At 48.7% G+C, this 19,291-nt stretch overlaps 1 protein-coding gene across 11 annotated transcripts in view; it reads right to left on the bottom strand.

Moving 5' to 3' along the window:
- The window catches only part of PLEKHH1 (pleckstrin homology, MyTH4 and FERM domain containing H1), a 53,916-nt gene that overhangs the window by 17,272 nt on the left and 17,353 nt on the right, over nucleotides 1–19,291 (bottom strand). For 6 of the 11 annotated variants that reach the window (XM_045060098.1, XM_045060094.1, XM_045060099.1 and 3 more), the window contains exons 3-11: nucleotides 13,702–13,764; nucleotides 12,682–12,831; nucleotides 9,614–9,697; nucleotides 7,476–7,557; nucleotides 6,595–7,355; nucleotides 3,238–3,316; nucleotides 2,501–2,592; nucleotides 720–870; nucleotides 363–508 (exon numbers count right to left, since the gene is read on the bottom strand). In XM_045060098.1, the coding sequence (XP_044916033.1) occupies nucleotides 363–508; nucleotides 720–870; nucleotides 2,501–2,592; nucleotides 3,238–3,316; nucleotides 6,595–7,355; nucleotides 7,476–7,557; nucleotides 9,614–9,697; nucleotides 12,682–12,831; nucleotides 13,702–13,764 (1,608 nt within the window). The remainder of the gene's footprint in view (nucleotides 1–362; nucleotides 509–719; nucleotides 871–2,500; nucleotides 2,593–3,237; nucleotides 3,317–6,594; nucleotides 7,356–7,475; nucleotides 7,558–9,613; nucleotides 9,698–12,681; nucleotides 12,832–13,701; nucleotides 13,765–19,291) is intronic. The other 5 variants (XM_045060097.1, XM_023255784.2, XM_045060102.1 and 2 more) reach the window with 4 other exon arrangements.

The following is a 19,291-nucleotide window of genomic DNA, read 5'->3' as shown; positions in this document are numbered from 1 at the left end:
ACACACGAGACCGGGCACGAAGAGCACTGAGCATGGTGCCTGGCACACTGGAAGAACTCAGCTCTCAGCGTTCCAGGGCCAGCATGGGTTTAAAACGAAGTAACTCAGTGAGCCACAGTGTGCTTTCCCACTGGCCAGCCCTGGTTTGCTAAGGAGCTCACCAGGCTCCTTCTCCTTCCTCACAGGGTCTGTGTGTACTTGATTTCATAGCTGCACACCCCCCCCCCCACCGCCCGGTCCACTCCTCGGGGCCTCACATCTGTTGCAGCCCTCTGCCCCAGCCCTCACCATTCCCCTGGGAGCCCTCATCTCACAGGGATCTGCTCCCACCCTGCCCGGACTCAGCCACACTCCCAGCTTACCCCGCCCAGGCCCAGCCCCTCGGTGGAGTAGGACGAGGTGCGCTGTAGTTTGTGCTCAGGCTCTGAGTAGTCACTGTCCAGCGAGCAGGCATCTGGGGGGATGGCGTAGTCTCCCTCGGAGCTCAGCGAGGACATGGAGACGCCTGCTGAAGAAGGAGTCGTCAAGGCCTGGATCCCAAACCTCTCCCAGCTTCCACGGTCCGGGAGCTGCAGAGCCTTCCTCACCGACCCAGGACCTTTGAGTCTGGAGTTCAGGGTCATGGGCAGAGGTAAAGGGACTCCCGGATACACCCACCCAGGGGAGGAGGTCAGGGTCTGCTTGCTATACCCCGCACCTTTCTGCTCCCCCCTCTGTACCTCTCTTGATGGCCCGAGGGCTGCCCAGTCCACTGGTCTTCCTGGACTCAGAGCAGGGGACCGAAGTTCGGAAACTCGCCTGAGAGCTGCAGTCATCGTCAGACCCAGAGGACTCGTCCACAAAGGGTACAGTGCTGATCTGCGTGGCTCTCTGCAAGACAGGCCCCTCCCCCACTGCAGCTCCCCTTGCAAAACAAGCCCCTTCCCATGGGCACTTGTACTCCGGCTCCATGTGCCCAGGGTGTGGCCAGCACAGCTCCGACCTTACTCTCCTCACCTCCATGCTTCCCCTGGGCCTTCGCCCCCCCCCCCCACCAGCCTCTGTGGTCCCCAACGGAGCTGCCCCATCTAGGCTGAACACCTGGCAGTGTGACCCTTGCTCCCACCACTAGGAGTCCAGAATGCCACTCCATGGGCCAAGTGTGAGACAGGAGATTTAAAAACGTGTGGGGATAAGGAAACAAGAGGCCATCTCAGTGGGCAAACATTTAAAAAGACCATTTCAATGTTGGTGAAAGTGTGGGGGAAAAGATATTCCGTAGTGTGATAGAACCTCTCAGAAGGTAATTTCGTACAACCTGCCAAAATTTAAAATATGCATATCATTTGCCCATAAATTTCACCTCTAAAATTCTGTCCTATGGAAGTACGTATACATTATATGTAAGTGCACGGAGATATATCTGCACATTGATGTTCATTGCAACACTGATTTTAGAGAAAAACAGAAGACCTAAACTGTCAATCAGTGGAGGACAGGTTAAGGTGGCTATGGGGCATCTGTACCAAGGGGTACCAGATAGCCCTAAAAGAGGAAGCAGAGCTGTGCATGGAGGTATAGCAGGAACATGGGAGTGTGAACAAAGGGTAGGACGTGTGTAATATGATCCCCGCTGCGTGCAAGCATGCGTGTGACAGAGACACAGACACAGAAGATATTTGCAGATGCATAAGAAGGCCTCACAGAATAAACATTAATGATAGCTGCCTCTGGAGTGAAGAATTAGGGAGAAGCAATGTGAAAGAAGATTTCACTTTTGGCTTTCTCTCTTTTTTTTTAATGTTCATTTTTGAGAGAGACAGAGCACAAGTGGGGGAGGGAAGAAAGAGAGGGAGACACAGAATCTGAAGCAGACTCCAGGCTATCAGCACAGAGCCCGATGTGGGGCTTGAACCCACAAACCATGAGATCATGACCTGAGCCGAAGTGGAAAGCTTAACCAACTGAGCCACCCAGGTGCCTCAGCTTTCTGATTCTTCTATAAAAAGTTTTACAAAGTATTACTATCTTGATCTCAAAAACCAATAACAAAAGGAAGAGAAAAATGTGTATGAAAACTTTATGTTGCAGTTAAACCTGATTTTTGTTAAAAAAAAAAATACATAGATATGAAATTAATGTAATATTGTGTGCCAACTATACTCAAAGAAAAATATATAGAGATGTTATGAGTGTACACATAGGAATATACGTTTGAACACATACGAGAAGTTCTGGAAGAAGTCCTCCCGGGACAGACGTGTGAAAAGATGGGTAGGAGAGGTGGAGCAGGCATAGGCCTCACTTTAACCTTCCACTTTGCCCATGATCATATGGATTCAAGTTTTTGTAAACATACAAGTTTTATAATTAAGATATAATAAATAATAAAATTACATATATATGGGTGCTGAGCTCCCTGCCCAGAGTCACGTGTGTGCAGAAGCCTGACCCTAGAGCCCCACTGAATGAATGGGGCCTCCCGGATGGCACACCCCCTCCTCGGATAGCAGCTTCTTACCCCCTTCAGGGCTGTGTAGACAGGCACGGTGACATTCTTGTAGACAAGGCCAGAGAAAGGCCCAGGGGACGCAAGGGCAGGAGGGCTTGAAGCTAGAGGGGGTGGAAAAGAAGGATGAGTTTAACTCAGATGCCATAACTCACTCAGGAGCCTGCGGTAGCAGAGACCTGGGCAGACTGAGGAGGAGATCCATGGAGAGAGTTCTTTGAAAGAGCACTCCAGGTGACAGGTAGGGTGGCAATCCTCAGCATGGGGCTGAGAATTTCTTCAGTCCCACTCGTGTGAGTTACCAACCATGAGACTACGGAGCCCTCACATCACTGTGGGGATTCAGTGGCTGGCTAGTGACTCAGGAGCCAGAGGGCGGGGATGCGGTTGCTTCAGGGGGCTCATCTAAATCAAGGCACAGGGGAGATGTCCCGCCCCCTCCCAGTCCTGGGTGCTACAGAGGGGAAGCCAGTGCAGGTGGGAGGCTGGGCTGGAGGATCCCGCCTCTAACGTCTCCTCCAGCTCTGTAATTGGTGTTCAAGGCCACGCCCACTCGGCATGTAATGAGCAACTCCTGTCTGCACAGCTTCCTTTTCCCTTAGCCCTGGCTGTGATTTCACTGAACCTCACCTGTTGGGGGAGGGAACAGGGTGCCTGGATGGAGCACCAGGTGGCCCTCAGAGTGTTACTCAGAGTCTTCTCCCTGCATGCCCACCCTGTCTACCATTTGGGGCTCACTTGGGACTCACCGCAACAGGTGGCAATAGTTCTGGGAGATACGTCTGAGAGCCGCATGCCAGCCATAGCCACCGCGTAGATCCGGCTCTCCTGGAATGGAAGACCCCAGAGGGTCAGAGTCCAGCTCTGTGCCCAGCCCAGCACCTCCTGGGTGTGGAGGTAAAAGGATGGCTGTGGACCTAGGTCCACATCCACGTTTGGCCAATTACAGCTGGGGTAATCCTAGGCAAGTTATATTTGAGCTTCCTTTTCCTCAGCTCTGAAGTGGAGATAATACTCACCTGTCAGGCTGTTACAAAAATCAAATAAAGTCATTAATGGAAACATCTAACACCTGGAATATAATCAGCGTCCAACAGATACTCAGTTCTTCTCTTGTCTCCACACAAGAAGTTCAAGAGGAGAGGGTCAGTGACCTGTTTCTCTGCATCTTACCCATTTTAGAGGTCTTGGGTCTCTGGCTCTCACCCCTGGAAGCTGGAGTGTTGATAATGAGGAAGTCAGAGCCCCATGGCAAAGGCATGCCCTTTTGTAAGCCAGTTGTTTGGAAGCTAGGACACAATTTTTTCCAACACTAACAACGTTACGTTCGTGGTTAGGCCCAACATGCAAAGCTTGTCTTAAGCTCACCTGGACCCTGAATCCCGCTGTAGAAGACACATCGATGAGAACCCTCACCCTCAAGTTCTCCTTTACTCCTTGGCGTTCCTGGGTCTGAAAGAGGCCCACAGGCCTAAGGAGCTTTCCTAACGGTTTTGATCAAACAACCCAGAGGCTCTGCCTGTGCTTTTCCAGATCTCTTTTCTCCACTCAAGGCAAAGAGAAACAAAGACCTTCTCAGGTGACAGGAAAGTCACAAGGACTAGGGAAGGTGGGCCTGGCTGGCTCAGGGAGGCAGCGGGACTGGGGCTGGAAGGGCCATGAGGTGCTAGTGGGATGTCCCCCAGAGAGGAGCAGCAGCTCTGGGGCACGTGGGGGAGAGAGGGCTGGGTGGGACCTCCCCTGAGCTGAGCAGAGGGATGGGAAGGAAAGAGACAGGGTGGTGAGAAAGGGGATCCCAGGAAGAGACTGGTCCTGCCAGTCCTGGTCACGGAATTCCTTTAACTTCACAGACAGAATGTAAGCAAAGCTTGAGGGATTTGGGTAAAACAGACTTGGGAGTGTTTCACAAAAGTTATCAACTGACTGCCTCACTCACAAGGTTGTTTTGAGAATCAACAGAAAAATGGCTCTGCATGCCTGAATTGGTGAATCAGTATATTTGCCTCCTTCCCCTGAGAAATGCCCTCTCAATTTCCAATTTCTAGTCTTGATTTCCTCTCAGACGGCCACTGCCCAGGTGGTCCCACCTGAGAAGAGAGGGTAGGCACCTATCTTGTGTTTCTTGGGAGCAAGTTACAATGAGGGCTGTGAACAGGAGACAGCTCCTCTGTAGGCTGGTATGGCCGACTGCTGGGTCCCCAGGACCCAGCTGAGAGCAGGGAGGGCCTGTGGGAACACCTGATACCCCTTCAAACCTTCATCCCCAGAGCTTCCCTGATGTTCACATGGGGAAAATGTTGTCCAGAGCATCTTATATTCACTCCCTTTTCCTCTTGTGTCACTCTCCTCCTCCCCCCAACACCCTCTTAACCTGTACAGGCAGAACACAAGAACTGCTCTGAGCCATCACGGTGGACGGCTATATTTTGGCAAAAATGGCAAAAGTGAGCAGCATGTTTTTCTGGTAACACCTGCTAAGCCCTCTTGTCACATCCCTTGCCCAAATGCTCCCTCACTGCCTGCCTCTGCTTTTGGATTCTAGCGCATTTGTAGTTACCAGACAATAACGAAAAAGAGGAGGGACGGTCTGCGGTGGTCCAGCCTGGCCTGGCCCTGCCCTCCTTTCCAACATCCTCTCCACTGTTACCCTGCCCACCCCTTTGCTCCTTCTCTCCCCACTCCTTCTTCTCCCCTCTACCTCACCCTTCCTCTTGGGGAGGTGCCTTGTGTGATGTTCCCATGATCCTGGAGCTTCAGGGACAGGTCAGCAGCATATGGCCTGAAGACTGTCCTAGCCCTCCCCAGAGGCCCCATTCCCAGGCATGGCTGTGTCTGCAGCTATCAGGCCCCCTTGCAGTGATCAGTGCTGGCCAGCAAGCACTGCTAAGGATGTGACCCATACGCCTGGGGTGCTGAGGCTCCCCGGACCACCAGCATTTCAAAAGAAGACCCCGGAAGATGCTGCTGAAAAGGCGGTTCTCCGAACAGTGGTGTAAGGTGGTATCGCCCTGAAGTACCCAACCGCCACCCCCGTACCCTGCTCCCTGTGCTGCCAGGAGCCTGACACTCAGACGTCTCCTACCACCTGCCTCACACGCATCCAGGGGTCCAAGCATGAGTAAGAAGCTGACATCTGCACTGTGATGTCCCCTAAGAGGCAGTACAGCTGGAAGGTGAGAGCTGGGCTCTGGAGGCAGCGGAGCCCACATTTAAAGCCTGGCTCCTCACTGACTGCTACATGACCTTGGGCAAGTAACTAAGTCTGTGGGGAAAGCAGTTTTCCATCTGTAAGAGGAACAGCACCTGACTCCTCACACAGGGTCCTGCACACGTGCTGGGCCCTGAGCTACACACTCGACACCCAGTATCTCATCTCATCCTCCACACTCCCTATACAACCTCATTCATGTCCACCCACCGCCCCCCATTTTTATTTTAACTGTTTATCGTGGAAAATGCCAAACAGACACAAAAGTGGAATGAAGAGAATAAAGAATGACCTCATGTAGCCATCACCCAGCTCTGTAAAGATTAATGCACGGCTGGTCTTGTCTCCTCGGTGTTCCCCACGCCAGATCATCGATTCTGAGGCAATGCCCCCAGACATCACCTTCTCTTATCCAGTGTTACAAGTAAGGAAGCTAAGGCTCGGAAATAACAATCACGGCCAACACTTACTGTGAACCATCACCGCAGGCACCTGCTAGCACATTCAACCCTCACCACAGCCTGGTAAGGGAAGTACTATTATCCCCCCGTAACAGATAGGGAAACCGAGGCGCACAGGTTTAGTAACTAGCTCAGGTGACGCGGTTAGCACTTCAACCCTAGTGGTTTGATTCTGGCACCTGTGCTCTTCACCACGGCACTGCACCACCTCAAAGGGTCGCGGAGATTAAATGAGAAAATGTGCACAAAGCGCCCGGTTTGGTGCGTGGCACAGGCTCCTAAATGACAGCCAGCCACCATCCAGTCACTCCTGGCCCCACCCCCTGCCGGTTGGCCGTGAGGATGAGAGCCTCATCTCACATTTGGCGTGAAGGCATGAGGCTGTGCTTCATGAGCAGCTCTGCCGCTCTGCCCAGCTCCCAGGTTGTGCCTCTTACCCAGGATGGAAACCGGTGCAGAGGGGGTGTGGGAGGTTTGTTGCCCAAATCCACTTCCTCCGGCTCAGCTCTGGGGGCCTTCGGGCTCTTTCTTTCCTCCTTCCTCCCGGCTGGGGGTTGCTCCTCCATCTCCATGTTTTCTGGTTCCTCCCGGAGCTCAGCTCGGGCCTCCACCTCAGGAAGGCTGGAGGGGTGGAGGGCTGAGAGGGTCCCAACCTCAATGCTCACCACGTGGTTGAAGGGCCCAGGGCCCACCTGGGGCTGGCTGTGGTGCCGCTTGGCCAGCTGGATGCTGTCCCGGGGGTTGCTGGGGGCCCGCACCTTCGGGAGAGTCAGGCTGCAGCCCGGACCAGCTTCCCTGGCAGAGTTCTTTGTCCCAGGGAGTGTCCCACCCTGAGCAATGACCAGGCCCTCACCCCAGGAAGCTGAACCATGTCTGTGGGTGCGAGACTTCACACACAGCCGGCGGGGAGAGCCCTCTCTTCCCAGACGAGGCGGAAAGGTCTTGGCCTCTGATATTTCTCCAGGATGGACCATGATGGAACTCGAATCCTCCAAGGAAATTCCTGCTTTAGGAACACAGTCCTTGCTCTGCAGAGCACCTGTAGAAGGTGCAGGCATAGCTGCCTTCAGGGCACCCTGGGCCTGAGGACCACGGTCCTGCCCTGTCGGCTGGGTCCCTGGCCCCGAAGAGCTAGAATCCTGCTCTGGGGTTTCCTGGGGGGCCACCAACAACTTTCCCGAAGGTGCCATCTGAAGAGCTGTGGTTGGGGTGAAAAACAGGCATATTGAGAGCTCCCTCGGGTTCGGCCCACGCCCTAACACACACACGTGTGCGCATGCACGCACGCACATACACACACAAAGCCCGGCCTACTGACCTTCTAGAGCATCTTGAAGGGCTCCCACCTGCTCTACCAACTGCTGATTACTGCTCCTCAGGTGCTGATTCTCCATCTCAAGCTGCCCAAAAAGAAAAATAAAGATTTAGAATACTCAACCTACAGGTTCAGGCATAGAATTCAAAATAAGATTCAAAATCCTTTTTTAAGATCAAATCTTTGAAAAAAGAACACTTGGTGCCCCAGTAATCCAGGGCTGACCCTCCCAGGGAGCCCTGACCTACCCCCTTCCTCTGTGCTAACCAGTTTGGGTTGAGACAGAAGTCTATTTGGCAGCCCCTGCACCTTTTCTAGATATTTTAACCTCTTTAAAAAAAAAAAAATGTGAAATGTAATACACAGAAAACTACATATCACATCAATGAACAGCTTAACAAATGACTGTGAAGTGACTACTCATGTGATCACCACACAGGTCAAGAAACAGGAATCTGCCAGCACTGTCAACAACAAATTGCCCTTTCCTGGCCATGTGTTTCTCCCTTCCTACAAAGGCAACCGCTCTTCTAGGTATATGAGACTCACTTCCTTGCTTTCCGGGTTTCATCATCGAAGTATGCACCCTCCACACATTGGCTTAGTGGTGCCCATTTTTGTCTAAATGGAATTACACAGTATGTGCTTCTGGGTCTGGCTTTTTTTAATTTTTTATTTTTTTTTAATATTTATTTTATTTTTGAAAGAGAGAGAGAGAGAGAGACAGAGTGTGAGCGGGGGAGGGCCAGAGAGAGAGGGAGACACAGAATATGAAGCAGGCTCCAGGCTCCGAGCAGTCAGCACGGAGTCCGACGCGGGGCTCGAATTCACAAACCGTGAGATAATGACCTGAGCCAAAGTTGGACACTTAACCGACTGAGCCACCCGGCACCCCTGGGTCTGGCTTCTTTTACTAAACTTATTATCTATGAGACCCATCTCATGGCTGCTACATGTTCTTCTGAATAAAACCCAACCCACTTTTTGGAGCACCTTTTAGCAAATATGGAGGCAAACCAGGTATCAGTTCTGTTCCCAAGCACTTGTCATCTAGCAGGTGACCTGAGATGTGCATCCACAGCAGGACACGAGAGGCAAAAAGAGCCAATACCTCCTGCACATATGAATCACTCGTGTCAGGACAGAGGAAGAAAAGTTGATGTTTGTCCTCTTCCAAACTTCAAATCCCTTCCCTTTTGTTTTGCTTTTTGTTTTCTGTTGCGAGTATCACTGTAGCTTCCAGCCCCAAGTTTTCCTAAATTAAGCTGCAGCAAGTGATGAACTACAGAAATGAACGGCTAGAGGTGGAAAAAGCAGGACTGGGACTATCAGGGGGCACCTGGATGGTTCAGTTGGTTGGGCATCTGACTTCAGCTCAGGTCACGATCTCACAGTTCATGAGTTTGAGCCCTGTGTCGGGCTCTGTGCTGACAGCTCAGAGCCTGGACCCTGCTTCAGATTCTCTCTCTCTCTCTCTCTCTCTCTCTCTCTCTCTCTTTCTGTCTGTCTCTCTGCCCTTCCCCTGCTCATGCTCTATCTCTCTCTCTCTCAAAAATAAACAAACATTAAAAAAAATTAAAAAAAAAAAGGCACTGGGGTGGTCAGGGACTGGGGAATGAGAGAATGGAGGACCTAGGGTCTAATGGATACACTGGTGCTATTTAGGGGTAATGAGAGTTTTGGAAATAGACAGTAGTAATGGTTGCACAGCATTGTGAATGTACTTAATGCCACTAAATTGTACACTAAAAATGGTGAAAATGGTAAATTTTATGTATATTTTACCACCACCACAAAAACCACTTGAAAAGAATGGAAAGGACAGAGGAGGAAGTGGGGAGGGTAGACGTAAGGGTGTGTGTGCTTTCAGGAAGAAAATGGCATGACACCTCAGAAGTGAGACTCACTCCTCCCCAAACACAAAGCTAATCACGAGCTCTAGGGAAGCCCAAGCACCACAGGAGGAAGGGAAAGGTGAAAATGCCAAGTCTCAGGGTTTAAGCTAAATGGAGGACACATGGTTAACACAACGGAGGTCAGTCAAGGCCCCACAAACAGGAGGCAGAAAAATGCTGGGATGGAGGGACCCCACTCGCATTGCATGTGCATTCCAGGCTTCCCGAGATGAGTTTTCAACTAACCTCTGCTAACTTCAGGGTCACCCATTCTTTGATCTTTGCAGCTTTTTCTTGGACGACTTTTGCTTCTTCAGCTCTCATTTGCTTCTGCAAGAAACAGAGGGCCTTTCATTAGTCATAGCAGCCACCGGTTTAGTGAACAACTGGAGGTGGGAAGCCCCAAGAAGGAATATCAAGCAATTAGAGGGGGGTGATCTGATGGAAAAACAATAAATCCATTTATGAATTTTAAAAATACTCTTTTTTTTTTAACATTTATTTATTTTTGAGACAGAGAGAGACAGAGCATGAACAGGGGAGGGGCAGAGAGAGAGGGAGACACAGAATCGGAAGCAGGCTCCAGGCTCTGAGCCATCAGCCCAGAGCCTGACGCGGGTCTCGAACTCACAGACCGCGAGATCGTGACCTGAGCTGAAGTCGGACGCTCAACCGACTGAGCCACCCAGGCGCCCCTCTTTTTTTTTTTTTTTTAAAGTTTATTCATTTTGAGAGAGAAAGAGAGAGGGCGAGAGTGCAAGTGGATAAGGGGCAGAGAGAGAGGGAGAGAGAATCCCAAGCAGGCTCTGCAATGTCAGCGCAGAGCCTGATGCAGGGCTTGAACTCACGAACTGCGAGATCATGACCTGAGCCAAAGTTGGATGCTTAACTGACTGAGCCACCCAGGCGCCCCTAAAAATATTCTTAAAGTGTGAAAAGGCTTCCTAGGCATGATACATACCCCAAAAAACATGAAGAAAAAGACTAATAAAGTCTATACTATCACTGTAAATTACTACATGACAAAAAAAAAGTTTCCTTAAACAAAATCAAAAGACCAATTGAGGGATGATTTACAACACAAATGACTTACATACAGAGGGCTAACTTGAAATGAACAAACAAATAAATACACGCGAAAAGAATATTAACAGGAAGTCAACAGAAAGAGAAATAAAGGGAAAGAAAACCATGAAAGGCTGTTCAACCTCAATCATAATTTTAAAAATGCACATAAAAGACATTTTCCTCTATCAGACTAACACAATTTAAAAGTCTGATATATCCTATATTGTCAAGGATGTTGGAAAACAATCCCTCTTATACAAATTGGCAAGGTCTTCTGGGGCAGCAATTTGATAGTATCTGTCAAGTTAAAATTTTTTTTAATGTTTATTTATTTTTGAGAGAGAGAGAGACAGAGCATGAGTAGAGGAAGAGCAGAGAGAAAGGGAGACACAGAATCCAAAGCAGGCTCCAGGCTCCAAGCTGTCAGCACAGAGCTCGATGCAGGGCTCGAACTCACGAACTACGACATCATGACCTAAGCTCAAATCAGACGTTTAACTGACTGAACCACCCAGGCGCCCCTGTTAAGTTTTAAATGTATACACTGCTGACTTAACAAACCCACAGCTTAGGAATCATTAGTTGCAATATTATTTAAGCAACAAAAACAAAAAAACTCTGAACTGGTTAATAACCTAAGTGTTAGGGCTTGCATAAAAAATCAAAATGAAAATGGAATGCTGTCCTTTGATACACAAGAAACATTCACAATGAACATTGGAAGGACCTTAAGGTTATCCAGTTTAAGAGGTTTGCAAACTGGCCACAGTCCAGGCCTCCACCTGGTCCAAGCCCCCTGCCCTGCCTATTTTTATAAATACTGTACTGGAACACAGCTGTGCCTATTCATTTACGAATTGTCTACTTTCGTGATACAACAGTAGAGCTGAAGAGTTGCAACAGAGACCAGAGAGTACTTACTATCTGGCCCTTTAAAGGACTAGTCTGCCAACCCCTGACCTAGTTTGATACCCTCTTTATAGGGCTGCAGCAACTGAGGCCCAGAGGGTGAAGTGACTTGCCTCTGTCAGTTTGGGCAGCACAGCCAGAACTAAACCCAGGTCTACGGACTTGTAGAACAGCATTCTTTCTATTCTGACCTTTTATTATTGTAAAATGATTTTTTTCTGATCTAAGCTTCAGCAGGAATCATTTTGCCCACTAATCCCCAGATGCTGCCACTTCTGTGAACCACTCAAAAAAGGAGGTAAGGTATCTTTAAAGTCAATGAATGACTGGCTAAAGATTGCATGTGTCCACATTCTATTTTTCCATGATTTTTCAGGAACACATGCTGGGGTGCCCCAGAACATACAAAGGCACATCGCACAATGGGTATGTTCAGTGAATGCTGATGAATGATTACAAATTTGCCTGTGATGGTGGGAAAATACTTCTGGGACTAGCTGGGACCTTCATGGAAGAATACTCATGTGGAAAATTAAAAGTCATCTGGTCACACTGTAAGGGTGTTTGTTGGAAATAATGGCACTCTGGCACCAGGGGACAACCAGTAGGTAAGGCCAAGGACAGAAGGAAGGCACAGCATCGGATGAAGTTAACTGAACTGTAAAGGGGAGGAGGCTAGATACAGGGAATTGGCAGACTGATGTTTCTCAGATACCCTTTCTGGAGCAAAGGGGCTAACTGTAGCTGGAATGCTGGGCAGTGGCCTCTCCTCAGCACCCATGTGCTCAGGACAAGAGGCCTTGCCTGCCTCAGAGGAGGCAGCAACTTTGGCCTCTGCCTGCTCAAGTTCAGTGAGAAACTTTGGCCAACCAGGTGACCAATGCTGACTGCCCAGCTGTGAGCTGCTCTGATAACCACAGGTGTCATGTCAAGGCCAGGGTGGAGAAAGACAGGCTCTCCTTACCAAACACCAACTTCATGTCTGATACCTGAGTTCACTCTCTGGACAGCCCTATGCCGTATTATAACCCCCACCTTACAGATGTGTAAAATGTGAATCAATGACTTATTTGCCCACAGAGAGCAGCAGGTGCTAGCGAGGGGATCCAAACCCAGATCAATTTGCCTCCAAGGTTCTTTCCCCACTATATCCATCCCCTGCCTGGCTCCCAATGTACCTTCTAATAGTTAAATCTCCATGCAAAAGAACAGTCTCAGGAGGAAGTGAGCTCCCCACCAACGGAGGGCTCAAGCAGAGGGGGTCTGTTCATGAAGGTGTGGCCAATGGCAATGGATGCTGCAGAGGGCATTGGTGCCACTCTGCAGTCAGCGCTTACCTGCTTCTCCAGCTGTGCCTCCAGCTGGCTGATAAGCTCATCTTTGCTCTGCATGGCTTTCAGCAATTCCTGGTACTTCCGGTGCAGGCTGCCGGCTGAGTCCACATTCTTCAGATTGGACAGTTTCACCTTCTCCTCCATCACACCCACCTTAAAAGTACCATCATCATACAGGGTTGGGATGTGTGTGTGAAATAGCTGCTCACATGCCCTGGGATACTTCCTGACACCCCAGCCCATGATTCACAGGCAGAGCCCTCACCCAGAGCAGTTGGGGCCAAAACCATTTATTAAGCCTCATCTGGGCAAACTAAGGAATTGACAAAAAAGAAATGGCTGTGTATCAGGCCATCTAACTCTGGGGACCCCAACAGGGACAAGCTGGGCAGGACAAACAGCCCAGAGGGAAACTGCTTAAATCTCACTGTGGCAGAGATATTTGCTGTTCACTGAATGGCCCTGTGCTTTCAATATTTCCCAGCCCTCTTATAGTCAGATGGCCATGGAATTCACTCCCGCCAGTGGGTCTGAATGGAGTGACTCAGCATTTTTAGGCTGAAGTATTTAAGAGCTCTCTTCCTGCCATGGCAACCAAGGAGGCTGCATGTTTCAGAGGGTCCAGGTGGAAGCTGGAGAGAGCTCCAGCAGCCTCAACCCCCAAGTCCCTATGGGAGGCAGAATCCCCAGCCAACCCACAATGGAGAGATACCATGACTAAGAAATAAATGTGAGAAGGTGCTAAGACATCAGACCTGTTACCTCAGCATAACGTGGCCTGTGTGGACTAATCCAGCCACCCACTCATGCACTAACCTTTACCCAAAGACTCCTTCATGCCCAAAGAGAGCTCCATGAACCTTAATTTGTTCAGGAGAACTATCACATGACTGCTGGTTTTCCTTGTCCCCATAAGGAACTTGTCAGGGTGATGAGTATGTCTGTGTGTGTCCATGAAAAGGATCAGGAAAGGCCAACGGCCATTTCTGCTACACAGTCCCACCAATCCCCTGCCCCGGTTACCTGGGTCTCTGCATTCTCTGCTCTCTGCTCTGCCTCCAGCAGCCTCTGCTCCAGCTCCTGCATCTGCTCAACCAGAGAGGAAGGACTAATGTAGGTGGGTGTCTCTACTCCAACCATGGCATCAGGGCAACGTGAGTAAATTGTGTGGACACTCCACACAGGCTTAAATTGAGCTTAAATTGCTCATCTCAATTTAAGTGGCTCAAGGGTATCAAGACAAAGATTTTCATGGCAACCCTCTGCTCCCTTATCCTGAATTTATGAGGCAGGTAAAGAGCTTAGAGCTGCTGTCCTCTCTGCCGAACAAGTAAAAGCCTAGTTCTTTCTCCTGTGTGTGAGGTACCTACATGGGGCTGCCGTGTCCCACCATCGTGCTTCAGGAAGCAGTGCTGCCCTCAGCCCTCAGTCTCCTCAGCGCCAGGTCCCAGGCAGTACCGGCTCTCCACATGCCTGGCATGGAACGTGCTCCCACGTGAGACCCCACCATGTCAGCAGTAAGAGAATGCTCCTTTCCAGCCAAGGATAGCTCACTGGCTGGGGAAAAATATTTATCCCTTATCAAGGACACCTTGGACTATAAATGGCATTTATAGGTATCACCTTATTTGACTTCTTTAACCTTAAACAGAGAAACTCAAGACACATTTTTAAAAATTCCACCTTACTACCAGGAGAGGCATGCCATTCAGGTACGAGGACCTCAGCAGTTCTGGAATCTTATGCCAACTGGCCCAAGCAAAGGGATCTCCGTATGTAGGCTCATCAGGGACCAGCTTGTAAGCTGAAGGCTAAGGAGATGCTAACAAGCCCACATCATCTCTGCAGCTTCACAAGCTCATGGTAAGTGGAGCATGGGCTGGAATTCAGCTCCCATCCTTCCCTGGTCAGGGCTCCGCCGTGCACTGAACCATGTACACCATCACACAAAGGCTCTGCAGAAGCGTCACACATCCGACTCACCCTATCAGGAGCCACCTGCTGCCATGTGCTGTGGCCCAGTAAAGTCACCTGCTTCCTTCCCCACCCTGCCTTGCCCCCAGGCAACATGTATGCATTAAACATACACTAGAGACTTAACAGACCAGCCCTGTCCTCCGGGAGGCTGTACAGACCTCATCTTCCAAGCTCCAGGCCAGCCCTTGCCCACCTCATCTCTGCAGACCTAGCCTTTTCTCCAGCTACTCAACCTTCTCTCTTTAGGCTTGACCCTGGCTTGATATTTACCAGCAAACTGAGCAATTAATCCATTCTCTCTTTCCCAATCTCTTGTCTGCTCAAGAGAAATTCTGCCTTCCATTCTTGATTAAAGGATGGAAGAGAAGGAGCCCCCCCGGTTGGTGCTGGGCAGTGAAAGGAAAGTTCCCTGGCAGTGGTTCATGTTTGAGAACCTGGGGCACCTCTTTTCACAGGGCAGCCTTTCCTCACCCATTTTTTCCTTTTTCTTGAGATTGGGGTGATAGAGATGCTTTCAGAAAGGATCTGAGTATCCCAAGTACAACTCAAGATTTACAACCCATGGGACAAAAATGCCCCTTGGACTCCCAATGGACAGGACCACCTCTGATAGGCATTCATGTGCTCAGGCCAAGGATGCCTACATCTCTTCTTTCCTTCCTCTCCTGGGCTTAATAATCATGAACAAGGGGTGCCTGGGTGACTCAGTTAGTTGAGTGTCTAACTCTTGATTTTGGCTCAGGTCATAATCCCAGGGTCACGGGATCGAGCCCTGTGTTGGGATCCATGCGCAGCATGGAGACTGCTTAAGATTCTTCCTCTCCCTCTTCCCCCTCCCCTACTTGCGCTCTCTCTCTCTCTTAAAAAAAAAAAAAAAAAAAAAGATCAAGCCTCTTGACTCAAGCCTGAAAGAGTGGACTGGTTCTTGCCAAATGCAGGCATCAGTCAGAGCCAGATGGCCTTTGCAAAATCAAACAGGGGCACCTGGGTGGCTCAGTTGGTTGAGTGCCCAACTTTGGCTCAGGTCATGATCTCACAGTTCATGAGTGTGAACCCCACATCAGCCTTGCTGATGTCAGTGCAGAGCCCACTTTGGATCCTATCTCTGTCTCTCTCTGCCCTTCCCCCGCTCACACTCTCTAAATAAATAAACAAACAAATAAACATTCAAAATCAAATAGTCCCTAGAGCCTGTGTTACAAGAATCCCTTGACCTTCAAACGTTTCTTTGCAATTACAGAGAAGATAACAGCATAGCATAAACTGATATTATGGTTATAGGGATGGTTGCCCCCAGAGCAACAAGAATTCTGTTTGGTCAGGGAAGTGTACAATGACACACAGCAGTGGCCCCCAGTGACCAGGTTAGTAGTATATATCCCATCCCTCTTTGGCACCAGACTTGACTAGGCCAGATTCTCTGTCCCTAGGAATCTGACATCTGGGATTGAGAAACCAGAGAAAAGAGGCAGGGGCTGCACAAGAGACTGTGCACAAATTTCATTAAGTCATGATTGTTAGGTAATTCTTTTATTTCTGTGAGCTGTCCCAGTATCCCCCAAATAAATTCCATTTGCTGAAGCTAGCCAGAGGTGAAGTTTTGGCCCACCTTAGAAGCAACTCTAATATAGTTGCTGGGAGCATTTAATTTTTTAAAGAATATAATGAAGGGCACCTGACTGGCTCAGTAAGTAGAGCATGGGATGCTTGATCTTGGGGTCGTGAGTTCGAGTCCACATTGGATATACAGATTACTTAATAAAATAAAATAAAAAACGGGGCACCTGGGTGGCTCAGCTGGTTAAGTGTCCGACTCTTGGTTTGGGCTCAGGTCATGATTTCACGGTTTGTGAGTTCGAGTCCTGCATCAGGCTCTGCACTGATAGTGCAAAACCTGCTAGGGATTCTCATTCTCTGTCCCTTTCTCCCTCCCTCCCTCTGTCTCTCAAAATAAACAAACTGAAAAAAAATCTATAATAAAATAAAATAAAAATACAATGAATTATTGAATGGGAAGGCTTTGGATTCTTGACAAGTTTCCTAGATTAATCTTCAGCTGGACCATTCTGATCTAACATTTGCTTTGTAGCTCAGAACACATAGGATTTCCATAGGAAATGATCTCTCATATCCATAACCTTCTCTAACAACTGTCTGATACTTTCAAATTTCATTCAAGAGAAAAACCTGTCTTCCTATTTTATAGATGGAGAAACCAAGGTAGAGTGAAGAACAGAACTGTACTGGAGTCCTACCTCCCAGCTGGGCATTTCCATTTGGGTCAAGAGTGGTCAATGACACTGGTCAGAGCCAGAAATCACTCTGTTATTGACAACAAGGTGAACATTTTTCCCCTCGAGATTTTACTACTAGACATCCCCTTGAAGTATGCTATCACTGAAGCAAATGGAAAGGAAGGCACCTTGCAGAGCCTGGGGTCTCCTCCCATTCTCGGGCTGGCTGCCACAGGGTCCCCATATTGCTACAGACTCTCAGCTGTTCTTACCTTCCTGGCTGGGACACTCAAAACTCAAAGCATTTGGTATACATCTTTATGCTGGAGCATTTTTTTTTTCTTCTAAAACTAATGTTTGAACATTGAAAACATTTTGAACATCTGGAACTCTTTAAAGAGTAGAGTATAACGATCCATGTATCTATCACTATGCTCTAACAATTACCAACAACCTGCCATCCTTGTTTGAAAAGAATGTTTTCTAAAATTTTTAACATTTGTTTATTTTTGAGAGAGACAGAGAGAGAGAGAGAGAGAGAGAGAGAGAGAGAGCGCGCGAGCATGTGTGCAAATGGGAGAAGGGCATAGAGAGAGGGAGACAGAGGATCTGAAGCAAGTTCTGTGTTATCAGTGCAGAGCCTGATGTGGGGCTTGAACTCATGAACCCATGAGATCATGACCTGAGCCGAAATCAAGAGTTGGCCATTTAACCAACTGAGCCACCCAGGCATCCCAAAAAGAATATTTTTAACATTATGTTTCCCTGTTTTTATGAAAGCATATTCTCTCCACTGCCACAGGAATACTCCAGGTGTGTCTATGCTGGAACGTCATTCTTAGAGTATTCAAACTTCATTTAATGCCAGCATCAATACTTTTCACAATGGCAGACTGTTCTTTGAGCTTCCATATGGGGCCACCACTTATTTAGGTTCTATTTCTCCTATCAGAGGGTTCCCCAGGACCGTGTCCTCAGCTGTCCTTTTAGTCTGTGGGCCTGGGGTGATCCACCAGCCAAGTAGGTGTCAGGTTTGGGCGGCTGACTTTTAGTGCTTTTTAGGCGGATCCACTTTCACCAGCTGTGACTGGCACATGAGACTCATAAATAAGCTGCTCTGATACTGGCTGCAGCAACCCGATGAAATGCACTTGGCAGCAACCTGCTACTTAATCCCCGTGTCCACAGCTCCTTGTTATACTCATGGTGCTGTGAAATGGCAGCCCCATGGCAGTGAGACCAGTAGGCACTCGCATGAGCTCCCAACACAATCCTGAGCTGTGGCCTGAGCCAAGAGCTGGGCCATGCTGGTGCTCAGCTATCCCTTTGAAAAGGGGGTCAACCTTCTTACCACTGCTTTGCACCCACTGGAGAGATTGGGACGGGGCTAGCACGAAGGCTTGAACCTGACTGGCTCTGCCATGGTGTGCCTTTAGGTAAGTTCCTTAACAGCTCTGTGCCTCAGTTTCCTCACCAAGAAGAAAAAAGAGTAATGACTCTCCACCTCCTAGGGTTGTTGGGAATATTACACAAGATGCCTCATTTAAAGCTCACGTGCATAACTTGGCACTTACTGAGCAGTTTATAGTTAGCTATTTGTTGGCTTTTTGTACACAGAGAAGACACTTAGAATCAGGGAGACCAGTTTGCCTGGGACAGTCTGGTGTTCACCTGTTGTCCCAGAATAATTAGTAGCAGAGCCTTCTTTTCTGTCTCCAAAGCGTCTTGGGTTAGATGATAAATTATATGGCTCTCCTACTTATGATCCATCTACAGCAAGAATGGCTTTAAACCAGAGGTTGCTAACTACTAGCCTACAGGGTGTTTTGCCTACAGTGGTAGGAGCATTTAGCTGACACGGATATAACTAAAGAAGGCCACTTGCTGTGTGTCTGGCACTGGTTTAAGCACTTTACATGTATCAACTCATTTAATCTTCTTCGAAGCAGGCATTACTATTATCACTGTTGTATAGATAAGGAAACTGATGCACAAGGGTTGGGTAACTCAGCTGACAGGTCCCATGGCTAAGAGGGAGAGCCAGGATTCAAACTCAGGAGGGTTGGCTCCAGAATCTGTTGTACTGTTGGCCACTGTACCTCTCACATACAAATCTCATATGTCAGGTGAAAACTGAGATTCCACAATACAATCCCTGGCTTCCAGCTTCCCTTGAAAACTCAGCTCTGACATGCTAGGGTTACATTTTCTTACAGCAATAAGTGGCTTCTTCCGCCAGCTCTAGCATGTTCCCTTGAATTCTCCCTAGAACCCATCTGGCTCACATAAGTTGCCTGCAAGCACGTGAGTAGCAACCCCCAGTTTTAGCTATTAATTGTTATCTGTAATCAAACACAATGGCTTTCAGCTGTACTTTTTTTTTATTAGCTCTTTCCTTCAGT

Source organism: Felis catus, chromosome B3 (genome assembly GCF_018350175.1).
Source record: "Felis catus isolate Fca126 chromosome B3, F.catus_Fca126_mat1.0, whole genome shotgun sequence".
Lineage (NCBI taxonomy): Eukaryota > Metazoa > Chordata > Mammalia > Carnivora > Felidae > Felis > Felis catus.
Note: the sequence above shows the minus strand (reverse complement) of the source record. Positions and strands in the feature narration are given on the sequence as shown.